The sequence below is a fragment of the Cryptomeria japonica genome, chromosome 11 (assembly GCF_030272615.1).
Source record: "Cryptomeria japonica chromosome 11, Sugi_1.0, whole genome shotgun sequence".
NCBI classification, from domain to species: domain Eukaryota; kingdom Viridiplantae; phylum Streptophyta; class Pinopsida; order Cupressales; family Cupressaceae; genus Cryptomeria; species Cryptomeria japonica.
In genome coordinates, this window is record NC_081415.1 from 653,253,109 (window position 1) to 653,280,827 (window position 27,719).

Consider the following 27,719-nt stretch of genomic DNA (forward strand, 5'->3'; position numbering starts at 1 on the left):
TGCCAAGTCAAGGTTTTGCAAGGTGGTAAAAGGTCTAAGGCGTCCTTCGAAGATGATATACCAAAGGCTTCAAACGTCAAACGATCACCAATTTGTATAAAGAGCCTATATCGCTCCTGTCCTTTGGACAAGGACCAAAGCGATTTTCATCAAAACACTCATGTCCCGTCAAAACCAAGACAAGGCAAGGATAGGCGAGGTCAAGGACGTCCTTTGGAAGGCAATGAACGAAGAACGAAGATCAAAAGTTTGCAAATTTGAGCCAGGACACTAGGATCGCTCCTGTCCCTCAGGAAGGGACCAGGGCGATATTTGCTAAAGCACTCATTTTCCTTCGGAGATCATGACAAAACAAACTTGCAAAGGGTTCAAAGCGTTGTTTGAAAGGTAATAAAGGAGAAGTTGATATCAAGGACGGAGAATTTCAAGTAAAAATTGATGGATCGCTCCTGTCCCTCTCCAAGGGACCAGGGCGATAATAGTCATGAGATGCATTCATTCGTACAAACAAGTCAATTAAGCTCAAAGATCCTAGCAAAAATGTCTAATTCAACGTGGAAATAAATACTTTGGACGTCGAAATTGCAAGAATCAAGACCCAGTTGATGGATCGCTCCTGTCCCTCTCCAAGGGACCAGGGCGATGAGGTACGTATCTTTCCATCTTCAAAATATTTTGGCGCTCAAACACATTTTTGAATTTATTTAAATGCTAGAAAATTCGATAAGATTGAAAATTTAATTAAAAATAGCATTTAAATATTGCATTTAAATATTAATTAATTTTTGCCTTGTAAAAAAAAATCGAAGTTTATTAATTAAAAACGATGGCAAATTAATTAATTATTATAGGGCGCTTGGTATTTTATTGTTTTATGAAGGTCGGCCTTTCTTATTTATTAAAAAATCGTTTATAATTGCTTTATTTTTTACAAAAGTCGGCCTAAATAATGATGAGAGGTAAGCACTTATAAAGGAGGGTGGTGAAGATCATTATTTTCACATTGTTATTTTATCATCTCAAGTGCGATTTAAGGAAGACAAAGAGGTGCGAATTATATTCAAAAGGGGTGCGAACTTGAAAATTCTATTGGTGCGAACTTGTCAAAGGCTTGAAGATCACGTCAAAAACTTGAAAGGTGGCGAAATTGCTATTTTGAAGGGAGATCACGTTGAAGACCATCTTATTTCAAATTTTGCCTAGGCAAATTCCTTTATTTGTAGAGTTAAGCTCTCAAGTAAGGTATGGCAAGATCTCTTGTTTTAATTTCGAATTTTGATCATCATTGCCTTAATTTTTGAATTTTGAAAATTTGTTTTCCTTTAGCTCAGTCGTTTTTAGGAAATGATAACTCAAGGATTTATTATGAAGTTTCCTAAAAATTAATTTAATCTATGCTATTCATTGCAAAATCATGTTACTAATTTTGAAATGTTGTGTAGGCATCAAATGGAGATCTCATCAAGGACGATCAAGCAAGGACAAGGACGATCAAGCGAGGACAAGGACGACCTTCTTCGATCCAGCCTAGCATCGACAAGGACGGCCTTCTTTGGACTAACGTCATCAAGGGCAACCTCTTTCAATCCAGCGTTCCAAGGCAAGGTACATCATCATCCTGCACATCAAGGACAAAAGGAGTTAGAACAAGGGCTCGTTGAAGAAGTAAATAGTTCCAGATGAATTAATTAAAGCCAGCTTCTCAACAACATCAAGTTGAATGTCTACCAAGTTACAAGGTGGCATCCTAGTCATCATTTCTCCAATCAGTGAGGTCCACCTCAGCATGTCCAGATTCAATGTACTTAACTCATGGAAGGTGGCACAAACTCCGATGTACCTACCCCGGCTATCCATTGGTCGATTTTTCTAGAAGGGACATGTGTCCAAGCAATACAATTTTGTCATTGGTCAAGCATTAAATGTTATGTAATGGTTGTAACAAACCCTAATTAGGGTTTTCATTGTTAAATCTTGGCCATTGATCTTGAATTGATCTAAGCCATCAAATTGTATTGTGGGCACTATATAAGCCCAGGCATTTCACTTGTAAAGGCTAATTGGCAATAAATTAGAGAGAGTTGTAAATAATAGAAAGCAGTTAGTAGATAGAGAGTAGTTAGAAATTGATAGAATAGGAGGACAAGGCAAGAAATTGTTGCCATTGATTGTAAACAAACTCCATTTTCATTGAAGTAATGGTGAAATATGTCGTTTTCTTGCAATTTGCATGGTTTCTTGTTGAGTCTTCAATCCTAGATGGTAGATGATTAAATGAATGGAGGAAATGCGATTGATTAATGGTGGAATTCGTACATCCATACTACTAGCAGTTTGTTGATTGCAGACTTGCCTTGCGTAGTCAACTGGAATCATTCAGCCTAAGCTCAATTTCAATTTGTCGCTTCTTCATTGATATGCATCAACTTGATGGTGTCTATGCCTGTGGTGATGATTTGAACATCATAAAGCTTCCCTTAGAAGATCGCACTAGCCTTGTGTAGATGTTCCATTGATGTCAAAACAAGACCTAGTTAGAGTCTCATCAAAGATCAATCATTGCTCTTACATTCTTAGTATTAGGATTAGATCCTCTCTTCGCCCCATCCTTTTTCATTTTTTCAAATCTAAGTTAGTGAGAGCTTGTGTTCTAGCAAAGTAGATCGGAAATTCAATCACCAAATGTAAGTCCCCTTGTGATTCCAGCAAATCACATCATACCACGGCGAGCTTATCCACATGTAGAGACCCTACTAAAAGGAACCTTGGAGTCATCCTAACTGATCCTTTATGCGAATCTTCAGCAGTTAGAGACTTTTTTTCAAGAGAGGATAAGATACCCTTAGGTATTTTATTCTGTGTTAGGCTGTGTACAAAATACACGTCAACACTACTCCATCAAACGAAATTTTCAAGGACAATGAGTCCCAATGAGGGTTGGGTTTCCAATTGAGGACAAAATTACAAAGGAATGGACAACAATAATGCAGATGTTTTGAGAACTGGTCTGTACTGATGATGATCGATTTTCCACCAAGGTTGAAATCAAGTTTATCCTATAGGTGTTTGATTCGATGCTTGTTTGTTTTGTAGGACTGTTACGAGGGAGGGAAGCATGATGATCATGGCTTGAAGAGGATGCATATTGCAAGGACAACATCACAAATGCGGATGAGGAATTTCAACACTTCAAGGATTGGAAGAGGATTTCGGGACAAGGATTTCCAAAGGAAAAGATGTGGAATAGAACAAACATGAAGAAGACTTCACCTTGATGGTGAACAAATGAAGGAAAGCAAGTTCAAGATATGAGTACAAGGGATTTCACATCAAGGAATCAGGAACTACATCAAGGAATTTCAAGGTCGAAGAACATTAAGGAGGAAATAGTTCATGGGGAATTCCCTAACATAAGGATGGAATGCAAAGTATCATAAGGAATTTCAAACATTATGAAGAAGAAGAAGGTTCAAGGCAAGTCAATCTGATCTACAAGACAAGCTGCGGTGGCATTCCAGTCACCATTCATTCAATCAAAGGGTACCTGTTATCACTTGAACCTGCACCCCTGTTTGCTAAGCTATCAACTCAGCAGGCTTGTGACACATGGGAACCCTCCTAGGCCTGTGGGTTGCCTAAAAAATGGAGTGAACCTCCAGAGTAAGCTGGTTCTTTTCAGATTCTACACCTAAACTAACAATTTCTTCAAGGAAAAGAGTAAGGAGGAGAAAATGTAAAACTAAAATCTGAATCTAAGGTGATTGCACCAGATGGTATTCTTTTTGAAATCTATCTAAGCAAAAGACACACAGTACAACAATGATAATAAACCCTTTTTTACACTAACCAACAACCCATGACCCTTGCATCAATGCTTCATAAGCAGGCTGGATAATCATAGTCCTAAGAGGGGAAAAAACCTTTTCACAACCTAAGACTATTAATCATTAAAACACAGCTAATGACCTGCAAGTAGTATATATGTTTCTGCATAAGGCATCAAAAGGAAATGTAAATTTTAAGGGGGGCAAAAGCCAACCACCAAAGAACTGACTAACCCTGAAGATGCAGTAACAGAGAAAGATGAGGAGTAGAGGAGTAAACCAAGCTATTATCCTTGCCAAACAGGTATCACCAAGCTTTATAACTCCTGAAAATGTGTTACAAAGACATCCCTTCTTGCAGAGAGAACTAAAAAATTACAGTCTGCTCCAAGATGAATGAATTAGAACCTTTACAAAAATGAAGGTTCCCAGTATATATGCCTTTTTCCAAAGTTATCAAGAAGACTCCACCTCCTCATTTTAGGTCGAGCAAACTCAAAAAACCTACCTTTTGGGCCTCAAAAATATCTCAAAAGGGATAAACCTGAGCCAAAAGGCTAAGTCATCCATTCTGCAACCATAAAACCTCATAAATGCAACATAAATGACCCTGAAATGTCTCTGACAGGCCTGCAAGCCCTCATAAATGCAAAAAATATCCCTCCCTGATCTCCAAACAAAATATCTAATAAAGTGATTTTTAAAAAAAATTTATTATTATCTGGTCAGACATTGGTTTGACTTTATTTTTCATTTATATTTAAAGATCTTAATAATATAAAAATAATAGAATCGTTTTATTTAAAGTGACAAAATAAATAAATCACTTTAATAACACAATTTTATTATTTTTATTTATTAAATAATAGAATGTAATAAAAAATATATATTTAATAAAAGTGTTGATTTACACTTTAATAAATAAAAAAAAATTTATTATATTTTATTATTTTTTAAACATAAAATAAAAATAAAATCAAACTTTATGTTTGGTCAGGTAATAATAAATAATAATAAAAAAGAGAACTTTAAAAGCAATATTTGCTTACATTTCCTTGAGGGCGTATTTGAGTTTTAAATGAAAAAAAACTTGCTAAGAAATTGCAAGGGGGGACTAAGTGATAGAAGATCACTTAGGAAGCAAAAGATTTTACAAAATGTTTAAAGTGATTAAAATCACTTGGAGGCATATGCGAACCTTGCCATGTGGCTTCCAACAATTAACGTGGCATAGAAGAGAGGAGAAAGAAAGCGAAGGAAACATAGGCGATTTTTTATGAAGATATTTTAGGGAAACAATAACCCTAAAAGCTCATTTTGCTTCTTCACTTTTGTCTTTCGACAATTCTGGAAACTGGCTCTGCCTCCTTCTAGGCGCTGCTTAGGGTTTGAGCTGGGCGTGGAAAGAAGAAAAATGTCGGTTTCTTCTCTGTTCTAGGTGCCGAAATGATTGCTGGGCCTCTTTTTCTCCTTACGGCCTGCTCTTTGACTGCATTTTTGCTAGTTTCGGGCTCATTTTATGGAGCCGCTGTGGAAATCTGTTGCGTTTCTGAGCAATTTTTGGGTGTTCGAAGTGACTCCTTCCTTGCTGGGCGCGATCCTTCCACTTTGCATCCGTTATTCTGCACAGGTCCGCCATTCTTTACCGATTCTGGAAGGAAAAAATGTTTTTCAATGTAATATGCATGGCTTTCCTCTCTGTGTCTTTCTGAATAATTTCATGGCATTCGAACTTGCTCGGCATTTGCCTCTATTTGTTTAAAAAACCACTTATGTGATTTGTTGCACTTTCTGTAAGCTATTAACTCAGCACTGCAGGATTATCTTTCCCCTTTCTATCAAAAATATTAGAATAATACTTCGAATTACTGTGTTTTCCATTTTTCTGAGCATCATTTCACACTGGTATACTCTCCTGGGTTGTTCCTCATTTGCTTCCTCCTCACAATTGGAGTTAGCTCCAAAAATGAAAACCACTCTTAAAACTAAAATGTTATCAGAACAGTCTTTGCTCCTTAATGCTTTAATTTGAAGCCAAGCTTCGTATTTATGCTCACACCTTGCAATCCCAAAAAGATTTTTTCATCGAGTGTATCCCATCGTTGATATGTTCACAGACTACAGATGGGATTCCTTTCTTCTCACCTTTTTATCCAATTCCGATAGAGTATGGATGTTTTCATTTTCACCATATGCTCCTTCCTCTGCACGTTCCAAGACACATCCTATTTGTTTCTCCCTCATACTATTCTTGGCTGGAGTTTACTGATGTTACCTTCTAAACCGCCTTCAAAAAGGCAATCCAAAGTCTTAAATAGTAACCATCTTGTACAAAGGCCTTATCCATTTTGATGTTACTAATCAAGCAAATCTCTATCTAGATTTTGAACCCTGCTTGGAATGGTTACCAAGCCAGCAACTGATCCCAATGCTAAGATCCCTTGATCGAAAAAGCCGTGCTTTCATAACCTCCCAGATCTTCCTCATAATAGCTCACCACCCAATGATTTATTCCTTTCCCCGTGAGCCATGTTTGTATTGAGTTCGAAGCTTTCCTTACTCTGATAAAGCTGTAACATATCCTGTTTGTAATCTTTCTTGTGCCCATCTTGATTGGATTATATTCTAGCTTTTTGACAGCTCACTGATCATACGTGCCAGGAAGATCACATTAAGATCCACTTTTAGTTATTCATCCAAAAAGTCTGCATAACTTTAGGTATGTCATATGATTCAGTCCTTGTGCTTTTTTCTTTTTCTAATGACTCCTCATTCCCTATTCTTACTCTCATATCCGACTCCATTTTTCAATTATCTTCATGATTAGTCTGTCTTGGAGATGCTTCTCACTCATACCTGAGTAATTGTGCAACTTCTCCATTTCACTGTTTGGAGGCCTGCCTTGCCTAGCTTCTCTGGGTTGTCTGAATCAGACTTCTGGTGTTTCTTCATACACTTTAGATGCAGTCAAATGCAAAGCTGTCCTTCCATCATAGTCATCCCGAGCTGGATCTTTACCAGCCCTAATCAAATTCTTTAGATGATATAAATCACCATGGTAAGCAGCGCTGTTTACTTGTAATGCTAATTCGGCTTCTTGCTTTGCAATTAGAAGAGTGATATCTAATTCCAGCTGCTTGATTCTCAGATCTGTTTCTTTTCCCTCAAGGAGGTTGGTTAGGACCTGTCGTCCATCTTTGAAATAAAGTTGTAGAATTATTAACAAAAGATTGTTTCCTAGTCGCAATAGCCTACACAACTCACAAACACGAACTGTGTAAGGCTGTGGAATCTTGCAAAGCACAGCAATTTCACCAAATATGCTATGTGGTTCAAGCTATGAAATAGTATCCTCCAATCCATCCCCAGCAGCAAGTATTTCTTCCAAAGAACCACTAGAAATAATGTAAAGTTGATCTACCGCATTTCCTTGCTCCATTATGACTTCACCAGGAAGAAAAAAAAAAACTCCTCATGCAATCTCGTTACAATCTGACTTATAAATTCAGAGCTACATCCCTTGAAAAGAGGCACCTGTTCAACCTCTGACATATATAATGATTGGGAGACCTTTGCACGAATAGATATTGGAATATCATGAAGAACAATAGCTTCACTATAACTACTCTCATACTGCAAACGCACATGGCCCTTAATTTATGCCCTTATGTCCCTCCCAAGCTTATTTCTATTCATGTATCTGATGAGATCGGTCATTCTATCTCTAAATCTTTCAGTCTTGGATCCCTTAACAATTAGTGCTGTCATGCCACCAATCAAATAGGCACCAAGAATCATGTCAAATGAAACATATATCATAACAAATATCATCTCCCTTGTGTTCACAGCATGTATGTCACCATAACCAACAGTAGCCATGGTAACAATGGCAAAATAAAGTGATGTTATGTACCGCCTCTCAACACTGATCTCTCTGAAATCTCTAAAGTGGTAATCACCCAAAGTTAAGCCCCCAATCCATGTAAATCCTTCATTTGATTCTGGAAGGGTTGTATTGAAGACAACATTTTTACAATCCGGAAGGATGCTCATAGACCATGCAGACAAGCTATAAGTGTTTCCATTAAATGTTGTAGCTAAATCTTTTGTCTGATCAGTATTGGCAATGAATGCTGAATATGTTTCTGAGTCTGTGTAGTAAAGGTGTGCCTCTAAACCAGGTCCAAGATAGCGATATTCAGGGTCTGAGCTTATCATAGCTGGTTCACAAAGTTTAATGGCTCTATGTAGATCTTTAATGTGCCCCCATCTTGGTTGTCTCACCATTCTAAAAGTTGATTGCCATTGACACTCACAGCTGATTCAAGTACATCCTTGTCTGATCATGACCACTGTGTACTCCTTTGATAACTTTACTGCTGTGTGCATCTTTGAATGACTGTTTGGACTGAAAATGGTGAAAAACAAACACCAGAAACCATCCTTTTGTCATCTGCCATTCAATGTTGTGCATTAAAATTAGATATTTTATGAAAACTATAGCTACCATTTAAACATTATTCTCTTAAAATCTGCATATTATTTCCAAGGACGCAGCTGTCTTGAATTTGTTGAAATGTCTGATCAATCACGCCTTTTCCAGCTTATCATAAAAATCTTTTAGGCTTGATGCATAAAATGTCGTCTTGTTGATCTGATTGTATGAAACCTTGCCATTCTCCACATGAGCTGGGCTCAACCCTTGTGGGAGCCGCATTCATCTCCACTCATCTTAGTGAACTTTATGACCAGCAAGCTATCCTTTTTCCTTTTCCTGCACATGAAACAAACCTGTTAGCAAAAATGCATATTTATGGTGACTTTCCTTTGATCTGATTTTTTGCCTTTGGAGACTCCTTTGAAATGCAAGTTATATGCATTCGATGTATGTAGGGATCATATATATATATGCATGCATTAGTACATATGTCAGAAATGCAGCCAGCTATTGCTTAGAACAAAATGTTCTAACACATTGTTTGTTTCAACTTCTTGCAGATATCAGAAAGAAAGCCTCAACGGACCAGGGTGGAGCAGCAAGACAAAGGCGACGACGAGCGTACCTCAACTGTTCCAGTCATTCAGGCAATGACTGGTTCCATTCTTGACATGCCTTTTCCTCATTTTTTCCTTTGTACTTGTGCATACATATATGTATATTTCCTTTCTGCACTGGATGCACGTAGCTAGTCCCACGGCTCTTTGTGTGGGACGCAATTTTGAATATGAATAAAATACTTTTCTTTTGCAATGAGATGTCTCTCTCTTTGTTGTTACAGAATAGAAGTACTTAGAAACACCATCTTTAAAACACAAAAATAGAGAATTAGTATACACTAGCTTTCTTTTGTTCATGCTAGCATTTCTCAACCTATTTTTCAGCCAGGAGCGAAAAATAGGTAACAGTACCAAGTCACCATTCATTCAAGGAGGGAATAGGTGACACATGGCACTACATCAAATATTATTTATCTTTCCTACCCTCATCTCCCATTGGTCAATGTAATGGTGGTTGTAACAAACCCTAATTAGGGTTTCTATCTTTCGATCTTGGCCATTGATTGTGAATCAATCTAAGCCATTCATTATAATGAGCTATCTATATAAGGCTCAATGCTCTCATTTGTAAAGGGCAATAATAGAAGAATAGTTAACAGTAGAAGAGTAGAAGGCAATTAGGAATTAGAAGTTAGAGTAGGGGTAGAGTAGGAGAAGAGGAGATTGTTACAAAGGCTTGTAAATGAATATATATACTCTTTTCATTGAAGATATGGTGAAATGTGTTGTTCAACAAGTTGCATGGTTTCCAGTTCTCATTTGCTTTTATGTTGATTAGATGAATGGAAGATTTTGTGGATGATTGATGGTGAAATTTGTTTAATCCATACGACTAGCTTCTTGTTGATTGTAAGTTCGCCTTGCATGGTCAATTGGAATTTTATGTGAACTTAACTTCAATTATTACTCGTCCATTGGTATGCATTGCCTTGATGATATTGATGTTGATGGCAGCAATTTGAACATCTATAACTTTACCTTAAAAGATTGCACTAGCTTTGTGTAGTTGTTCATTGATGTTGAAGCAAAGTCTAGTAGAGTCTCACCAAGTCATCCACTACATCCTACATTCTTAGGATTAGACTAGACTCTCTAAACCCTCTCCTTTTGATCTTTCTTTGTTAGATGAATAAATTCCCAAGTATTCAAGCATTCATGTACAACGTAAGTCCCCTTGTGATTCCAATATTATCACATCAAACCATTGAGCTTACCCACATGTCAAGAACTAACCGTAGAAACCTTGGAATCATCTTAGTTGATCATATATTTAGCATCTGAGGTGATTTTGTTCAAGAGGGTAAAATACTTTGGTATTTTATTATGTGTTCATATGTGCATAAAACGCACATCAACACTACACTCCCCCTCAAGTGAAAGGTTAATAGCTAGAGACACTACAACTAACCCAGAAAGCAGAAAAAAGTGGGAGTCCCCATTTGCAATGGGGTGATGTGTGAAAACGTCACAACATGTTGGTCCGTGTTGTTGTGTGTAGAATCTCTATGAGAATAATTGGAATGTGTGCCAACTTGGTGTGAATATTCACACATCTTCTTTGCCTTCCACATGCAATGTTTTGGGTCAAAAATGCATATACACGTCATTCTTTAAGCCGACCTAATAGAGGTTATTGATGTTCTGGTTGGCATGTAAAGGACAAACCAAATGTGTTAAGATACATACATGGAGTGCATAAGTGTGTATGGAGATGAAGTAGTAAGATATATGATGTGAATGTGATGTGTGAAGCGAAGAAAAAGTACGGATATGAGCAGAGATGAAAGATGTAACAAATGAGTATTAAGTTGTGAACTGTTATCTACATGTTGGTAGATGCTATTCCCTTTACAGTTCTCATTTTATCAGGAAAGGTGTTTTGTATCCTGCCCTCAAGAAGTGCTCTTCAGTTGTGCAAGTCTCTCGTTTGTATCTTGCCCTAAGGTTGCGTGCCTCAACCTACAAGTCTGGAGCAATGAGCACCCTAGCCTATGACCTAAACTATTGTAAACTCTTATTATACATACTGTGAGTTTGATTCTCACTGTGGTTTTTCCTAGTTTGGGTTTTCCACATAAAAATCTTGGTGTTCTTGTGTGGATGCATTTGCTATTTCAGTTATTTGTTCTTATGCACGTGTGATAAATGGTTGATGTGGAATAAATTTTTTAATTTGATCAAGGTTTAGTATATTTTGATTCACCCCCCCCCCCTCTCAGCATCTGGTAGTGTTCAACAATTGGTAACAAAGTTCTAGTTCTTGAAGAGAGTTTAACCACTAAGGTAGATCCGAGATTTTGAACACTATGTTTGGAGAATAATTGAATGACATGGATGCTATGGGTCAGAGTGAGTAGGATGATGTTGATGGCATTGTTGACATGGAAGGAGAATTAAAATCTGCATTGGCAAACCCGGATGGAAGTAGAGAAAAACATAAGAAGGCAGTCAAGAAGATCTCTTATCTAAGAAGCCTACTTGATAAAGGAAAGAATGTCATTGATAATTTTGAAACAAACCTTGATGAGAAGACTAAAGAATGTTCAAGACTTGAAGAAGAAGTAATCAAACTAAAGAAGAAACTGAGAGATGCTAAGGATCAGATCGATAATGGGCTGAAACTCAAAGGTGGCAGTGAGGTTCTTGATGCTATGCTTAGTTCTCAAAAACAAAGTAAAGATAAAGGTGGATTTGGTTTTGAAGATGATGAATGTTCTAAGAAAGATAAAGGAAAGGAAAAGATCAAGAACGATTTGAAGAATTCTAATAAAAATCAGAAGGATTTTATTACAGACCAAAGCTTCTAAAACTCAAAGAATGTCAAAAAACCTCCTTTTGTTCTTTCCAAGTATTCATCTTTTAATGGTAATTATTTTTGATGCAATAGATGACACAGAGCTAGCGAATGCAAAAATCAGATCAAAAATCAATCCTTTAATGGAAATTGTCACTATTGTAATAAGTTTGGACACAAAGCAAGTGAGTATAGGAGTAGGTTGAATTGGAATAGAAATGGAAATTCGGGTTTTGGCAGAATTGTTCAATCTTTCAATGGATATTGTTATGTTTGCAATGTGTATGGGCACAAAGTTGTTGAGTGCATATCAAATAGGAATGTTGGAAGAAGTGGAAATGGCAAAATAAATGGAAGCAAATCTCAACAAGGTCCGATATGCTATAACTGTAATAAAATGGGACATATTGCAAAACACTGCAAAAGAAGGAATGAGAAGGTAGTAGATCTGAAAAAGAACCATTGATATTAATGAAGAGAAGGAAAAAATGAAGATGGTGTGGGTGAAGAAATCAAAAGATAAAGTTGATGAAAAGATTGAAGATGGATCAGCACCTACTATTGGTGCTAACCCTTCTTCTGGAAACTAATTCAGACAAAATTGTCTGAGGGGGAGAATTTAACATAGATACTTTGTGGCCCCTTATGGTTTGCATGCTGAGTTTCTCTCAGCATGGCAGATGTTTGGAAGGTGTGTCTGGTAGTTTTCGAGTGGATTTGGTGATCCAGAACTTTTTCGTGGTCTCTGGTGTAAAGTGTGTCAGCTTTTTGAGGAACCCTTTCAGAAACCCTAAGTGGCAAGTATATATTGCTTTTTGAAATTCATTTTGAGCAATTGCGATTGAGGATTTGGTGAATACAAAGAGGAGCAAAGGCATTTTTGCACACAATCAAAGGTATTTTTCAAATATGTGATCTTTCAAATGGCAAATTCTAAAATTATCAATGTTCATGATGAGGCTCAACATGTTTTTGAGAAGCGTTCGTTTGTTGTTGTGGTAGAAGGTCCTATCTATTCTTTTTCTTTTGTTCCCAACAAAGTTATATATAAAGAGGATATCCACTACTACATTCATGTTTCTATGGAAGAATACAATCATGGCAAGATCAATGATTTTAAGAGGATTTAAAGAGGTATAGTTCAGGAATCGGGAAGGATCATCTTTCTCTATGACAATCTATGTGGCCTATCAAATGGTGAAGGAGAATCAAGATTATGATCCATGTGAGATTTTGAGAGGTCAACTCCTACACAATCTTCGGATGAAAAAGGATGAAATGTACCCCTTCCAATACGGCTCTCTTTTTGTTTGCTTGGTATTCTATTTTCTTAATGCTTTGCCCAAAATGAAAAATGTTGTATGGAGAAAAGATATGACTTTTGGTGCTCAAATTAAAGAATATTTGGATAGTTTGGATGATAGTACTACTACTTGCTATAAGTTCTTTATTGATCTCTGGAAGGAGATGAATTGGTATAAAAATGAGATTACTTTCATGGTAGACAAAGAAAATTGTTTTATGGAGGAAGTAATTTTGAGGACTTCATGGGTGTCAAAGCTTCCCTATGAGGTGTCTGAAGATTAATGCATGAGTATTGCAAAGATACTTCTTAAGTTGCCTAAAGATTTGAGTGAAGAAAGATTTGGAACATTTCATGAGATTATAAGAAAATCTGGCAAAAAGAGAATTGGTGATGTTGGAACTTGGAAGTATATCAAAAGCTAAAAGGTCTAGGAAATTATCAGCAAAGGCCTCTTCCTCTATCTCTAAAGCATTGAAATCTGAGCATTTGAATCCAAAAAAGATGGAATGTGTAGATGTTGTAACTGTGGAAAGTGATGAAGAAGTACCTGGAAAGGTCAGCATGCAAAAGGATGATGAAAAGGAAGAAAAGTTAGTTGCTTCCCCTGTTCCTTCTGAGGAAAATTCTTTGATGTTGATAAAGTACTTGATTTGATTGGACGACCAAATGATCTGAAGGATGTTGGTGACCTATATCTTACTGTTCCTACGTATGATCAATAAATTATTGAACAAGCCTTTGTGACATATCTGGTCCGAAACAATCTTATTCCTAATAATGTTTCCGACTTACTTTTGGAAGTGCTAGTAGAAGTGTTGATTGAGCATATGGTTTTAGTTGGGAATGATGGTAGTGATTCGGATGAACCATGTACAAAGATGAACTTAGTAGACAAGATGACCGAGAAGTGCCTAAGGGCATATCAGAATCTTAAACTTAATTTGATTGGTTTCAAAAAAATGATGGATAATGCTACATAGTTGTATCGGTATTGCGTGAGGTGGTCTGCTACTACAAAGAAATTCAAGGATGAGATAGACTCCATTAAGTCTTAGCTTACCGAGTTGGTTTACTCGTTTGGTATCTACACGAATGGTAATGGTGATATAACATCTAAGGTTCGAAATCTTCACTCTCAGTTATCCTTGTGGCAAAAACAAAGAGATGAGTATATGACATCGTTTTGTGGTCTTAAGGATGCGATGGAATTGCGAATGTCTCCTTTCATTAGATTATTAGTAGATGCAGTAAAGGTAGAGCAAAGTGTGATAAATGCTAATATTTTTGATATTGTAGTAAAATTCTATCTTGAGTCTGAGTGTCAAAATAAAATTCTTTCTACTACTACTCGTGCATGGAATTCTTCTATTGTGGGTCTGAAGAAATAGTTCAAGGATATTTGGCCTGGTAATGTATGATAGAAGGTCACGTGAAGGTATTTGTACTCCATTTGATTCTTTTTCTTTTTTGAGGACTTTTTGATAGGGGGGGTTACAAATTTGATCGGTTTATTTTTGGCAAGAAAAGTTGCCCTTTGTCTCTGATGTCAAATGGGGAGAAATATTCAGTGGGAAGAATATATTGGAGAAGTATTAGGAAAAATATTTTTGTTTTGCCATCAATGACAAAGGGGAAGATCACACATATGAGTCTTTGTTGTCATCGATGTCAAACCTATTGTTGTGTTCCAGCTATTAGGTCTGGTAGACTTACTGGTGGTCCAGTTATTAGTCTAGTTGTTGGATTAGTTTGGTTGTTGGTGCTACTAGTCCAAGAGTGATGTAATGCAGAAGTATATGGTCTAACAATATATTCTAGTTAAGTTATTGATATTGGTTGTATCTGATTGCTGATTTGGATGTGGTCCAAATGTCTATCAGTTGGAGATATGATGTAGAGTTGTATGCAAATTTTCATGCAGTTTGATGTGGTGTTCTCAGGAATAGGTTGATATGCTATGTTAACTATCTGTAAGCTTTTTGGATAGCTAACATTGATGATATGATGTATTTCCGAAAGATTAATGTCTTTTGTTTGGTTTGAAAATGTGTTACTATCTCTGCTAACTGTTCCAGTGAATAGTATCTTTGTCTAAAAACGTATATATGCCCCGGATATGTATTAGATAGCTATGTGGATTGAAATAGAATGATTATGGCAAACTAATCTCATTTTTCTAGTTGGATGGATGTTTGTCATTTATGTCTGTGATCAGTGTTGGTGCAGTTTCAGGAGTGTGCAGAGGAACGCGTTGCATTCCTCATCTTGCTATTGCCTTGAGGTTGTTGTGGATCATTGGATATTGTTCCTAGCACATTGCTTCTTTAGTGGTGGACAACATACTTTTATTTTGGGTCCAGATTAAGATATTTTGGGTAAAACAGGTTGGTATGAACTGGTTTATGTGTTTTGGTCTGTGTGGTTGTGTGTAGAATCTTTATGAGGATAATTGGAAGGGGTTCCGACTTGGTGTGAATCTTCACACGTCTTCTTTGTCTTCTGCATGCAATGTTTTGGGTGGATAATGCATATACACGTTACATCTTTTAAGTCGATCTAATAGAGCTTATTAATGTTCTGTTTGGTATATAAAGGAGAGATCAAATGTGTTAAGATATATACATGAGTGCATAAGTGTGTGTATGGAGATGAAGTAGTAAGATATATGATGCGAATGTGATGTGTGTTGGAAGCAAAGCAAAGGTTCAGATATGAGCAGAGATGAAAGATGTATCAGATGAGTATTAAGTTGTGAACTGTTATCTGCATGTCGATCGATGCTATTGCCTTTACAGTTTAGCTTTCTTAATCTCAATTTATCAAGATAGGTGTTTTGTATCTTTCCCAGAAGAAGTGCTCTTCAATTCTGCAAGTCTCTCTTTTGTATCTTGCCCTAAGGCAATGTGCCTTAGCCTACAAGTCCAAAGCAGTGAGCTCCCTAGCCTATGGCCTAAACTATTGTAAACTCTTATTATACTTATTGTGAGTTTGATTCTCACCATAGTTTTCCCCAGTTTGGGTTTTTCATGTAAAATTCTTGGTGTTCTTGTGTGGATGCATTTGTTGTTTCAATTATCTATTTTTATGCACATGTGATAAATGGTTGATGTGGAATAAATGTTTTAATCTGATCAACTTTTAGTATATGTTGATTCACCCCCCTACCCCACCTCTCAGCATCCAGTAGTGTTCAACATTAAGGCATGCCTATGCAGAGTATGACACCCTTACTGACCCACTCAAGAACAACTTGACCTTCAATGAATTCATGGATCAGAAGAAGAAGAGTGGAGGAAGAGTTGATTACAAAGGACCAGTTGTTCATAGAGATTTATACTATGCCTTGGGTAAGGTTACTCTTGATAATTTTGATGGTAGTGATAAGTGTTCAGTTAGATCTTGGGTGCATAAGTTAGATAATCATTTAGCTCGTAAACCCATGGCTAAAGATGAGGCAATTAAGTTTGTCACTTTGCATTTGGATGGAGTTGCACACGAGTGGTGGTATCATGGCCTCATTACTTTGGGTCATAGATCAATCACCACCTATGATGAGTTTACTACCAAACTTATTGAGAGATTTGATAAGGACCCTAAGTTGTATTTTAGGGAGCTTGCATAGCTGAAGCTATATGGTACAGTGGATGCATATATAGTAGATTTTCAAAGGTTTAGTGTTATGCTTTCAAGGATTACAAAAAAGAGATCGATTGTCTTATTTAGTGAGGAACTCATGAAGCCACTTGTTGATGTGTTTTTTATGCACTTCAAACACAGAATAAAATACCAAGGTATCTTATCCTCTCTTGAATAAAGTCTCTCAAATGCTATGCTTCGCGATCAAATGAGACAACTCCAAGGTTTCTACTGTCAGGAATGGTGGACAATCTTTGGTGAAACTCGACTAAGCCTTGCTTTGACATGCAAAGTGACAACTCTACAAAGTTAAGTGTGATCTCCTAAGGTAAGCACGTGATGTTCAAATCATTATCAACAACGAGGATACCATCAAGGTGATGCATATCAAAGTGTGAATAGCAATTGAAGTTAAGCTCATTTAAGGATTCCAGTTGACCACACAAGGCAAACTTACAATCAGCAAATTGCTAGTGGTATGGATATATGATTTTCACCATTGATCATGCCCAATTTTTTCATTCATCTAAACAACTTGAAAATGAATTGAGAATAGAGACCATGCAACTTGTTGAAATAACATATTAAATTCACCATAACTTCAATGAAATCATATGTTCTTTACAACAAAGTCTTAGCAACAATCTTTGTCTTCTCCTAATCTAACTTCTATTCTAACTGCTAACTATTTCTATTCTTCTACTATTGCTGACTTGCTATTATTAACTTTTTACAAATGAGTGATTTGAGCCTTTTATAGATAGCTCTTTACAATGGATGGCTCAGATTGATTCACAATCAATGCCTAATATTACATGATAGAAACCCTAATTAGGGTTGTTAAAACAATCTCCATTCTGGCCAATGAGAAAATTACACTTAGGTTCAATATTGAATGTGAACCAATGAAATATGAGGGTAGGTAGCTCGAAGTTTGTGCCTCCATATGACGAGTCAAGTGCATTGTATCCGGACATTGTTGATGTGGAACTCCTCTTATTGGTAGAATGATGACTAGGATGACACATCAGCCTCTTCTGAAACTATCTACATTCCTTGATCACGTTCACTCTTCTTTACTCTAACTTGGAATGTTTCCTCCTTGTGATGCATTCACAATCTCAACCTTTGAACATGTTGTTGTCTTGAAAAGTAGACTTTGATCCTTTAGAATCCATGTGACGTACATCCTTCTTCATGCATCTTTGAGGTATCTTCTATTATGTTGATGACCTTGATGTTGAAATGTGAAGCATGTGCTTCCCTTGGAACGTTGAGCTAGACCTCAATGTGTGGATTTCCTTGTTGACTTAGCTCAAATGTGTTGATGTTGTGATACTCTTTATCTCTACGCTTTCAAGCTTTTAGCCTTCCTCTATGATGCCAATTCGCCTTCTCTAAGTTGCCTTGATTCATAGTGGTATCTTCCCTGACAAGAAACTGTGCGAAGCTAGAAGTTAGAACGTTTGAAGGACGATTTAAAACTTAATTTCAAAAATATTCCTAAGTTCTGATTTCTTCTTGTGAATACAAATGCTTTCAGATCTACAAAATCAAAACTTAAAATCATTTATGTTAAATTCTGGAAGATTGCATGATAGTTCATTCAATATGCATTATAAAACCTGGTTTTTATGACTCTGAAAAGTCTGATTACTACCCAGAAAATCTGAGATGTACCTATCTTTCTTAACTTCTGGAACAATTGATTAGGCTCTACAATTCTATCTCTGAGATGGATGTATCTTTGATCAGCACTCAGAATTTGAAACGATTTAGGCTTTGGTCTTTGACCAGCCCTTTGATTCTTCTTTCCCACAAATTGATGTTTGAAAATCTTTCTCTCCAGCTGTATCCTCTTAAAGGAATTTCGTAATACTTGATTAGCTCTCTGATTTTCAGTCCTTGAGATGAATTTACTGAGTCTTTCTTTAATGCAAATTCAAAACAACTTCGTTTGATTGAGGTTGGCGAACTCTTTTCCTTAAGCAAGGTTGACAATTCTTCTTGAAGCAATTTTGATCTTGCTTTCAACTTCGCTTATCAAAACTTGAAGAAAACTTGATTGGATTCTGACTTCTACTTCTGCTGGCTGCGAATTTAGAAGACCTTCAATTGCGAATCTGATTAAGAATTTGAATGAATGAACAACGCCCTTCCTCTCCTTTATATGCTTTAATTCTCAATTGTCGCACCTTTTCAAGGCTTAATTAGGCCGACTTTGCTAAATAAAAACGTTTTATTACCTAATGAAATCGCACTCTTTCACCTTGGCCGACTTTGGCAAGAAAATTTAGATTTTTTATTACAATCCAAATCGCCTTGCATTTGATTAACATCTTCCGATTTTGTTTCATCTCCCAGCCGTCTTAGTTTTGATCTCTTCAAATTCGCCTTATTATTTGTCCAACCTGTTTCACATCATGTTTGGTTTCCACTTGAGTAGACTTCAACTTAGGTTCTTGTGAATCTTATTCCTTTGAACTTCATCATTTTCTTTGCTAATGAAGTGAGGTTCGATGTACATGTTCTTCATTGATTTGGAAGAGGGAGAAGTTTTAAATTACAACGTCTACCTTACATCTTTTAGACTATGGAGCGGAATTTCACCTTCTAGTGTTAGAAGTTAACCCTTATCTCCAATGCTTTCCCTTCTCACAAACTTAAGTTGATTTGCACTTTTCATCTTCTTAAGAAGATCGATATCTTATCAAATGAGGTCGGTGTGTGCCTTTTTCTTCTTCTTTAAGAGGATTGATTTCCCATCGATATAAGTTGGTGTAAAATTTTCTTCTTACCATTGGAAGTTGAAATCAAATAAGCAAATTTCATTTCCTACCAACCTAAGTTGGTGCGCAAGCGACCTTATAATACTTGTTCACTTCCCGCCAACCTAAGTTGATTTGCATGCTTAATACTAGGAAAAATTTACTTCCTATCAACTTAAGTTGATGCGCAAGCTTTTGCTTGATGTTGGAGGTTGAAAAATCTCTTTACCTTGATGGTTGATTGATCCTTCAAACTTAATTTTTTTTCACCCTCTAAAGTTGATTGACTTCTTTGTTTGAAGAGGTTAGCATGCACCCCCTTCCTTGTTTATGGAGGTTGATTGTCCAAGTCCATTACCTTAGAATTTTGCTCTCTCCTAAAGATGAAAATTAAAATGCACAAGAGAGGGACTTCATTATACAAGGAAGATTTTATTTCCTTCAAAATCATTATTTTCCCAAAATCAAAGCCTAGAAGGGAATTTCCTAGTTTGTTCACCTTGACTCCTTCCTGACAACGTTGGCAATTCTTGCAGCATATTGACATTATTGACAACTTACAACCTCAAGCAATTTTGCAACATGACCTCGACCTTACATCTCTTACTCATTAGCAAAGGTTAACAACTAAAGAAACAATTGCCAAGCTAAGCAAACTAAGACATCTACTTCAAGCAAAAATTGGGGGTCCCCATTTATGATGGGGCCATGTGTGAAAACATCACAACACCACTAAAGGGGTGGATTAAGGCTTTTGATCCTCCAACTTTGCATGAAGCAATGAAGAAAGAAAGAAGTATGGAGTGGGCTGCCCCTAAATCAAAATTTTAGTCCAAACCATTTTCACACATAAAGGGCAAGAAACATTTCTCGAAGGACACCAATCAGTGGGCAGAAAAGTGTGCGATACATTATGTTATGTGTATGTGTATATGTATATAAATATAACAAATGTTATGTATGTATGTTGCTATATACATATAACAAAATCTAATAATAAAATAGAGATATTTGAAAAAAGAACAAACTGAATTGATGGGAGGATTGGGATCTTTCCAAAACTATTTCCTTGGTTTTGCGTTGATTCATTGAAATAACCATACACGACATCACATATAACATAACAAAAGCATTCATTTGGAGGCAGTAACAAAAGCATTCATCTTCTCCTCTTATCATTTGCCATGCAGTCAATTGGTTTTTTTATTCTATTATTTGAATAAAGAGAACTAAGTCTTAATTAGCGGGGAGTTCCATCTGCTTCAAATTAATGAATAAAATTGCATTGATCTGGGAATGGAGGAAGGGTCTTTTGCTTGGCTTCCTCCATTTACTCAAGAGAGAATGAGATTTAAGATGTTTACACTTTGTTATCTAAGCATAGCAAGGTTTTCAGTAGCATCCCTGTAGGTAGGCCTCCTAATTGAGGCATTGAGCATGTGACTAAGTTGGAGGGATTTAAACCAATCATCACCACTCCTTACAGATATCCTAAAACACACAAGGATGAGATAGAGAAGGCAATTAAGAAGCTTTTCGATATGGGGCACATTAGATCAAATAATAGTTCATTTGCTTCTTTAGTGGTGTTGGTAAAGAAGAAGGATGCTAGCATGCGTATGTGCATAGACTACAAAGCATTGAACATGAAGACTATCAAGAATAGGTACCCCATTCCACAAATAGATGGGCCCATTGATGAGCTACATGGAGCAGTCTATTTCTCTAAAATAGAATTGAGATTAGGATACCATCAAATTAGAGTCAGAGAGGACATAGAGAAGATTGAATTCAGATATCACTTTGGTCATTTTGAGTTCCTTGTCATGCCCTTTGATTTTACTAATGAACCTACTACATTTCAATCATGAGTGAACAAAATATTCAGGAAGCAATTACATAAGTTTGTTTTGATCTTCTTTGATGACATTCTCATTTTCAGAAGGTCATGGGAAGAGCAATTAAGACATTTGAAGAAGGTTTTGGATATCCTTGAGAGTGAGCCTTGTTTGCTAAGGAGTCCAAGAGTGAATTTGGTATGACAAAGTTTGGAGAAATAATGAACTCTAAGGGAGTTAGTGTAGATCCTAAGAAAATCAAAGTCATTCTTGATTGGCCTCTACCTACTAACCTTACATAGTTGAAAGGCTTCTTTGGGCTATGTGGTTTCTAAAGGAGGTTTGTCAAAGGATTTTCTCAATTGTTTGCCCCACTTACAAATTTAACCAAAAAGGGAGCCTTCTCTTAGTCTTTTGATCACTTCAAGCATTTGATGAGCACATGTCCAGTTTTAGCTATTCCAAATTTTACTAAGCCTTTTGAGGTTGAGTGTGATGCTTCAAGTGAAGGCATTGGAACTGCCCTAATTTAAAACAAACATCCTATTGCATTGTAAGATTAGGAAGTTGAGAGGAAGTGGGAAGAGCTACTTAATCTTTGACAAGGAGATGTTAGCCACAATGCATGCTTTGGCTAAATTCAAACAATACTTAGTTGGAGGAAGATTTATTGTTAAAACTGATCACAATAGCCTTAAGTACTCTCCAAATCAGAAAGATCTTAATGATAGGCAACAAAAATGGGTTAGTAAACTCCAAGCCTATGACTTTTACATTGAACATGTCAAGGGAAAGAGGAACATGGTGGCTGATGCTTTGTCAAGAAGGCCACATTTGTGTTCAATTTCAGAGATAGCGACAGATTGGAAGGAGAAAATACAATCTGATTATGCAAAGAATGTTCTTTCCAATAGCATCCTTGATGGCACACTACATGATGACAGGTACAAGGTAAGATAGGGTCTCATTTTCTACAAGGATAGAATAAAGATATTATATGAAACTAAGAATAAAGAGCATATTTTAAAGACATTTCATGACATTCCAATGGTTGGTCATCCTGGTTATTACAAGTCTTATAGGCGGATTCGTGAGAGATTCTCATGGAAAGGGATGAAAGATGACAACTTTAAGTATGTTCACGAGTGCCAAGTATATCAACAAAATAAAAATGAACATATTTACCCTGCTGGTCTATTGTAACCCCTGCCTGTTTCAACACAAAAGTAAGAAAGTATTTCAATGGATTTTGTCTACCCCAAACCCTACCTCTGAAGCCTTCACCTACTCTCATTTCAGGTATAGAACAATAAATATCCTTGTCTTGCTTTGGTTGAACCTGTTGGTGTTGGAAATAAGCCACACCTGGACCGACGATGGACTGGTCCAAGAGGGGCCAGTAGCTCAGTGGTTGAGCACTCCAGCAGCATTTGGAAGGTCCTAGGTTTGAGTCCTAGCTGGTCCATGTCTCAACATGGTATCAGAGCCAGGTCTAGGCTAGGAGCCCCAAGCACACGAGAGGTGTGGCTTAAGGGGGGTGTTGGTGTTGGAAATAAGCCACAACCGGACTGACGATGGACTGGTCCAAGAGGGGCCAATAGCTCAGTGGTAGAGCACTCCAGCAGCGTATGGAAGGTCCTAGGTTCGAGTCCTAGCTGGTCCATGTCTCAACAGAACCTCTTTGGCATGTTTGATGGATCTTTTCAAAAATTTGCTGAACCTGAGATAGGATAATGGACTTGTGGTTCTTGTTTAAATTTCTTTAAATCACTCAATAATAGTCATAGTCAAGACAAGTTTTGCATCGATATCCAGGGTTTGTTCCTACAAAATCTGTGATCTATATGCCAATTGATTATGTGAGTATGTATTTTGCCATATACACCGCTCACTTCCCTCAAAGTTATGCAAATGGATCTTCTCAAATTAAGTCTGGATTTCCTTGGTAGGATGAATCACCAAACCATATGTCTCAGGGGTGAAAGATAGGGCCTACAGTAATAGAATAAGGTCCTCATTCAAAATCCCTAGATTTATCTGACATGCTTGCAATAAAATCCCTAGATTTATCTGACATGCTTGCAATAAAATCCCTAGATTTATCTAATATGCTTGCTATAAATTATCTCCTTCAAGCTCCCAGATTTTCCCAATAACTACTGGAATCTCAAATTATTTTTTATGATTATCCCAAAGGATTTAATTTTTTAAATATACGACTTCTCTTTTGTGGTAGACCATCTAACTTGTACCATTATAAGGCTAGTAAATAATATTTGGCTTATACCCCTCTGTCGAAGACATTCATTTTTATGACCTCATTCCTTGTCCTAGACTAGTCATCTATGTCTTGCCCAACAATTCTGTGAGCTCCAGAATTGATAACTTCACTTCCTCCATCCCACTTAGCATCTTCGCGTAGGATTTGGGTTTGCATCTTTGTGTAGGATTTGGGTTGGGGACTGATATCAGCTGTGTTTAGAATCATTTTTAGCCAAAAGATAGCAGTGATGATGCCAGGGCTTCAAGCACCTGCCTCCCGTTACTCAAACCAAATCAATTAGTTAAAGATTAAACGAAAAAATAATTAGTTTATCACCGAAGTCTGCTCATCAGAGTCTAAATTTGATGGCTCGCCCTGCCTGTCAAACAATTTTGTGTGATGTTGATTTATTCAAAGTTTTCTTTCAAATACTAAGAGATACTTCATTCCAAAATAATTCATATACAAACTAAAGGAATATAGAAAAAAATCTTATATAAATATTGACAGTTTGTCCAAAAAAATCCCTTTTCATCTGATACAGTCTTCCTAAAATTTTAGTTCTATTTCATCGAGAAAATGCTTAAATATAGCTATATAGCCATCAAATTTAAGCCCTGCTGCTTATGATTTCTTGCTGTTTAAAATTAAATTTTGCTAAGTTGAGTACTACCTAGGTGAAAACATTCCAAGATTATTTTTGCCTTGCCTTTATTTGCTGCTTTACATTGTTTCTGGCATTCTGCCACAGCTAACTCTAATTGAATGCCACATTGACTACCTGATAAGCTAAGGTAGAAAGGTTCAAAACTGTGGCATTTTCGAGATACAAAATTCCAAGGCTTGTCAGTATAAAAGTGACTACAACCAGTGCCATTTGAATGATTCTTGAAACACCACATCCTATATTTCAAGAAGATTTTCAAAGGTCCTGAAAACTTATTTTATAGTTTACCAGCATAATTTACTCTCAGAAAAAAAACACCTACACAGAAGTTGCCATTCGAATGGCAATACTAATGTTCTGTTACATCAAAAGGCACGGAATCAGATTGACGGAAAATGCTGGCAAAAAAAAGCCCCACGGGGCAAAGTACCAAGGTTTGATACTTTAAATATTGGATGAGACCAGGTGCAAACCCTGGTACAAGAAGAAGATGTTGGGCGTTCTATAATCCAGAGAATAGGTGTTCACTTTAATTATATATATTGAGTGGCGTCGAATGGTTTTCTATAATCGGGCCTACTTATTTTGCAATTGCAGGATTTAGCACAAAAGAATGGATAAAATAAGTTACCTCCATGCTGTGCGTCTTGCCTGCTCCAGTCTGCCACAAATTTGGAGCGAAATTGGAAAGCACGATCATAACATGAGAAAAACAGTCTGTATGTATGCATTTTAAAAATTATTCACCTGGCCGTAGGTGAGGATTGTCCCATTAATTGCATTCATTGCATCTGTCAGATGTATGTAAGCCCGCAAATTAGTCAGTGGGTCCAACTGTGCTAATCTACATATTACTTGTAAAATAAGCAAAAAAATCTATTCATTTGAATTTTTGAAACCATCCGTATAAATCGCCTGAGATATTAATGCTTGTTTTTGCCTTGCCTTTAAACTAAATATTCCATTAACTTAATAAATCTACTCAATACCCTGGAAGATTCCCTTACAAATCGTCTCTTCGCCAATGGTTGCTAGATTTTCAAATAAATAACAGCACTATTTTGATTTTACTTCTTTCCTTAGCGGAAATTTAAACCTATAAATAAGCATTTTGCCTTGCCGTTACACGAACTCTCCTTAAAATTACTAAATCTTCTTTATATGGGCAAATTTGTCTAGATTTTTCTGTCCGTTTATATTAATTGTAAATAACGCAATATTTTGAGTATGATATACATTTTCACAGAAATCCTGCTACGGTAGTCTATTTTCATAATAAATAATAGTAATAATTGGGGTATATAATGCATTTATACAAAAAACCTGCTGTGTTTTTCTATTTGCAATATAAATTATAGCAATATTTTGAGGCTACTATTCATATTTACAGAAATTCTGCTATATTATTCTGTTTTCGTTACAAATAACAGCAACATTTAAATTTACCAGACTTTTTTAGAGAAATCCCGCTGTGTGCAAGACAATATCATCATATTTACAGAAATTCTGCTATATTCTTCTGTTTTCGTTACAAATTACAGCGACAATTAAATTTACCAGACATTTTTAGAGAAATCTCGCTGTGTGCAAGACAATATCATCATATTTACATATATTCTGCTATATTCTTCTGTTTTCGTTACAAATAACAGCAACATTTAAATTTACCGGACATTTTTAGAGAAATCCCGCTGTGTGCAAGACAGTATCATCATTCCTTAACCTGAATTTACCTTTAATAATTGGCAAAGCAAGAAACTCGAAAACCTCGGCTTGAGTTGAATCTTGATAGTATATTCTGTCAAAGCAAAACGTGAATTCTCCTTCCTTGTCCTCCTGTCAACATTTTCAATTGAAATAAGCGCTGAACTATATTATGTTCAAAAGCACGCGACTCCAGAAAACATGAAATGGCATAATTATGAACCCGAAGCAAACATTAAAGATAAGGAAAACCTTAAAAACAAATGATTGGTCATCAAAGCGTCTAACGCAGGAAGCTTCTGCGCCATGCTTTAATTCCCTTGCATTCAATGGTCTAAATCGAACGCAGACAGAGACATTTGACATCTTTAAAGCTTGACTGCGACTGTCAACAATTACACAGGAAAATTGTTTATAGAAAGATTTTGCGCCAAATTGTGTTGGTTCACTGAACATATTCTTGATTTTCTATTTTAATTTGTGCACGATTTGGAGAGCTGAGCAGGAATTGATGCAAACGGCTTACTGGATTCAACGGTAACAATGCGCGCTTTATTTCACCTGCATTTAAAATTTCTTTACCGATTTAGTTACTTTATTTATATATGTTTTTTTGGGATCTACACCATGCTTTTTCCATGAAAAGATGAAGACAAATCTAGCGTGGTTCTGTCTTTTGAACTGTTTCACTGGATGTTTTTAAATAGTTAAATTTATATTAAAAATAAAAAATTAAATGTTATTTATGAGGGTTTAAATTTTGATTAGATTAGTTTCTGTTCCATACCACTTGATAAAAAATTAAATGTTATTTATGAGTGTTTAAATTTTGATTAGATTAGTTTCTGTTCCATACCACTTGTTTTACTTAGTACAATTAAAAGAGAATGATGAATCATATCATAAATTTTTAATATTTTTTCTTACAAGTATAATTATAGAGTTTATCTTTAGAAGAATAGATATACTACATTAAAATATCATATTGGTTCATTATTATAATTAAAAAATAATTATGTTATTATATTAAGTATAATTATGGAGTTTGTCTTTAGAAGAATATGTATACTACATTAAAATATCATATCGGTTCATTATTATACTCGAAAAATAATTATATTATTAATATAATTATTTTTTTCTATTAAATATAAGGCGAACACAGTACAACACTACCCAGAAGAGTATCAAAAAATAATTACAACACCAGACCAATGAAGTCATAATTGGTTAATCAAATAGAATTTTTCCATCTGGAGAACTAGCATCTCCTACTATCTCTATCCATGTTGTCCAACCATATGGTCCATCACTCCATATAGCAGCACCTTACCCCACATAATGGGGTCAAGATATGGGTGTATGATAGGTTCAGCACCACGTAAAATCCATATATGTTCATGTGCAGCATTCCTCCTCTGTTCGTTCAGTTCCCTCATGAAATTAGCCAACCCAATTTCAAACATGGACCTATCCTCAATCTGCTTGGACCATGAGAAACCATGTGATATCTCCCATGTGAAGACTCTTGCAGTACCATCCTATAGCAACCTTTCAAATTTCCTTCTAGCAAGCCTCAAAGTCATTATGACATGCATATCAATGTTATGAAAAATGAGTCTCCTCAGAGACTCAGTAAGAGATATGTCCCTACCATTGAACATGTTATCATTCCTAAATTTCCAAATAAGCCAAATTATTTCAATAGAAAAGAAAAACAAATAATATTAAAAAATTTCTTGAGGCTTTGAACATGACCAATAATAACATTAATAACATCAATGTTGTTGCCCATACCAATGCCAAAAATATTCCAAATTTCCTTGGCAAAAAGACAACCAAAAAAGATATGGGAAACAGT

The 27,719-nt window shown here is 36.2% G+C and overlaps 1 protein-coding gene and 1 pseudogene across 8 annotated transcripts in view; both read right to left on the reverse strand.

Annotated features, from left to right (window-relative positions):
- The window catches only part of LOC131041189 (kinesin-like protein KIN-1), an 82,708-nt gene extending 56,199 nt beyond the window's left edge, over positions 1–26,509 (reverse strand). For 7 of the 8 annotated variants that reach the window (XR_009104979.2, XR_009104978.2, XM_059213952.1 and 4 more), the window contains exons 1-4: positions 26,111–26,376; positions 25,888–25,990; positions 24,902–24,945; positions 24,786–24,815 (exon numbers count right to left, since the gene is read on the reverse strand). Coding sequence is in view for 6 of the 8 variants with exons in the window: in XM_059213952.1 (XP_059069935.1) it covers positions 24,786–24,815; positions 24,902–24,945; positions 25,888–25,990; positions 26,111–26,314 (381 nt within the window). In the remaining 2 variants the exon portion in view is untranslated. The other variant, XM_057974191.2, reaches the window with a different exon arrangement.
- LOC131041185 (potassium channel SKOR-like) lies at positions 6,754–8,111 on the reverse strand (annotated as a pseudogene).
- Positions 26,510–27,719: the final 1,210 nt, after the last annotated feature.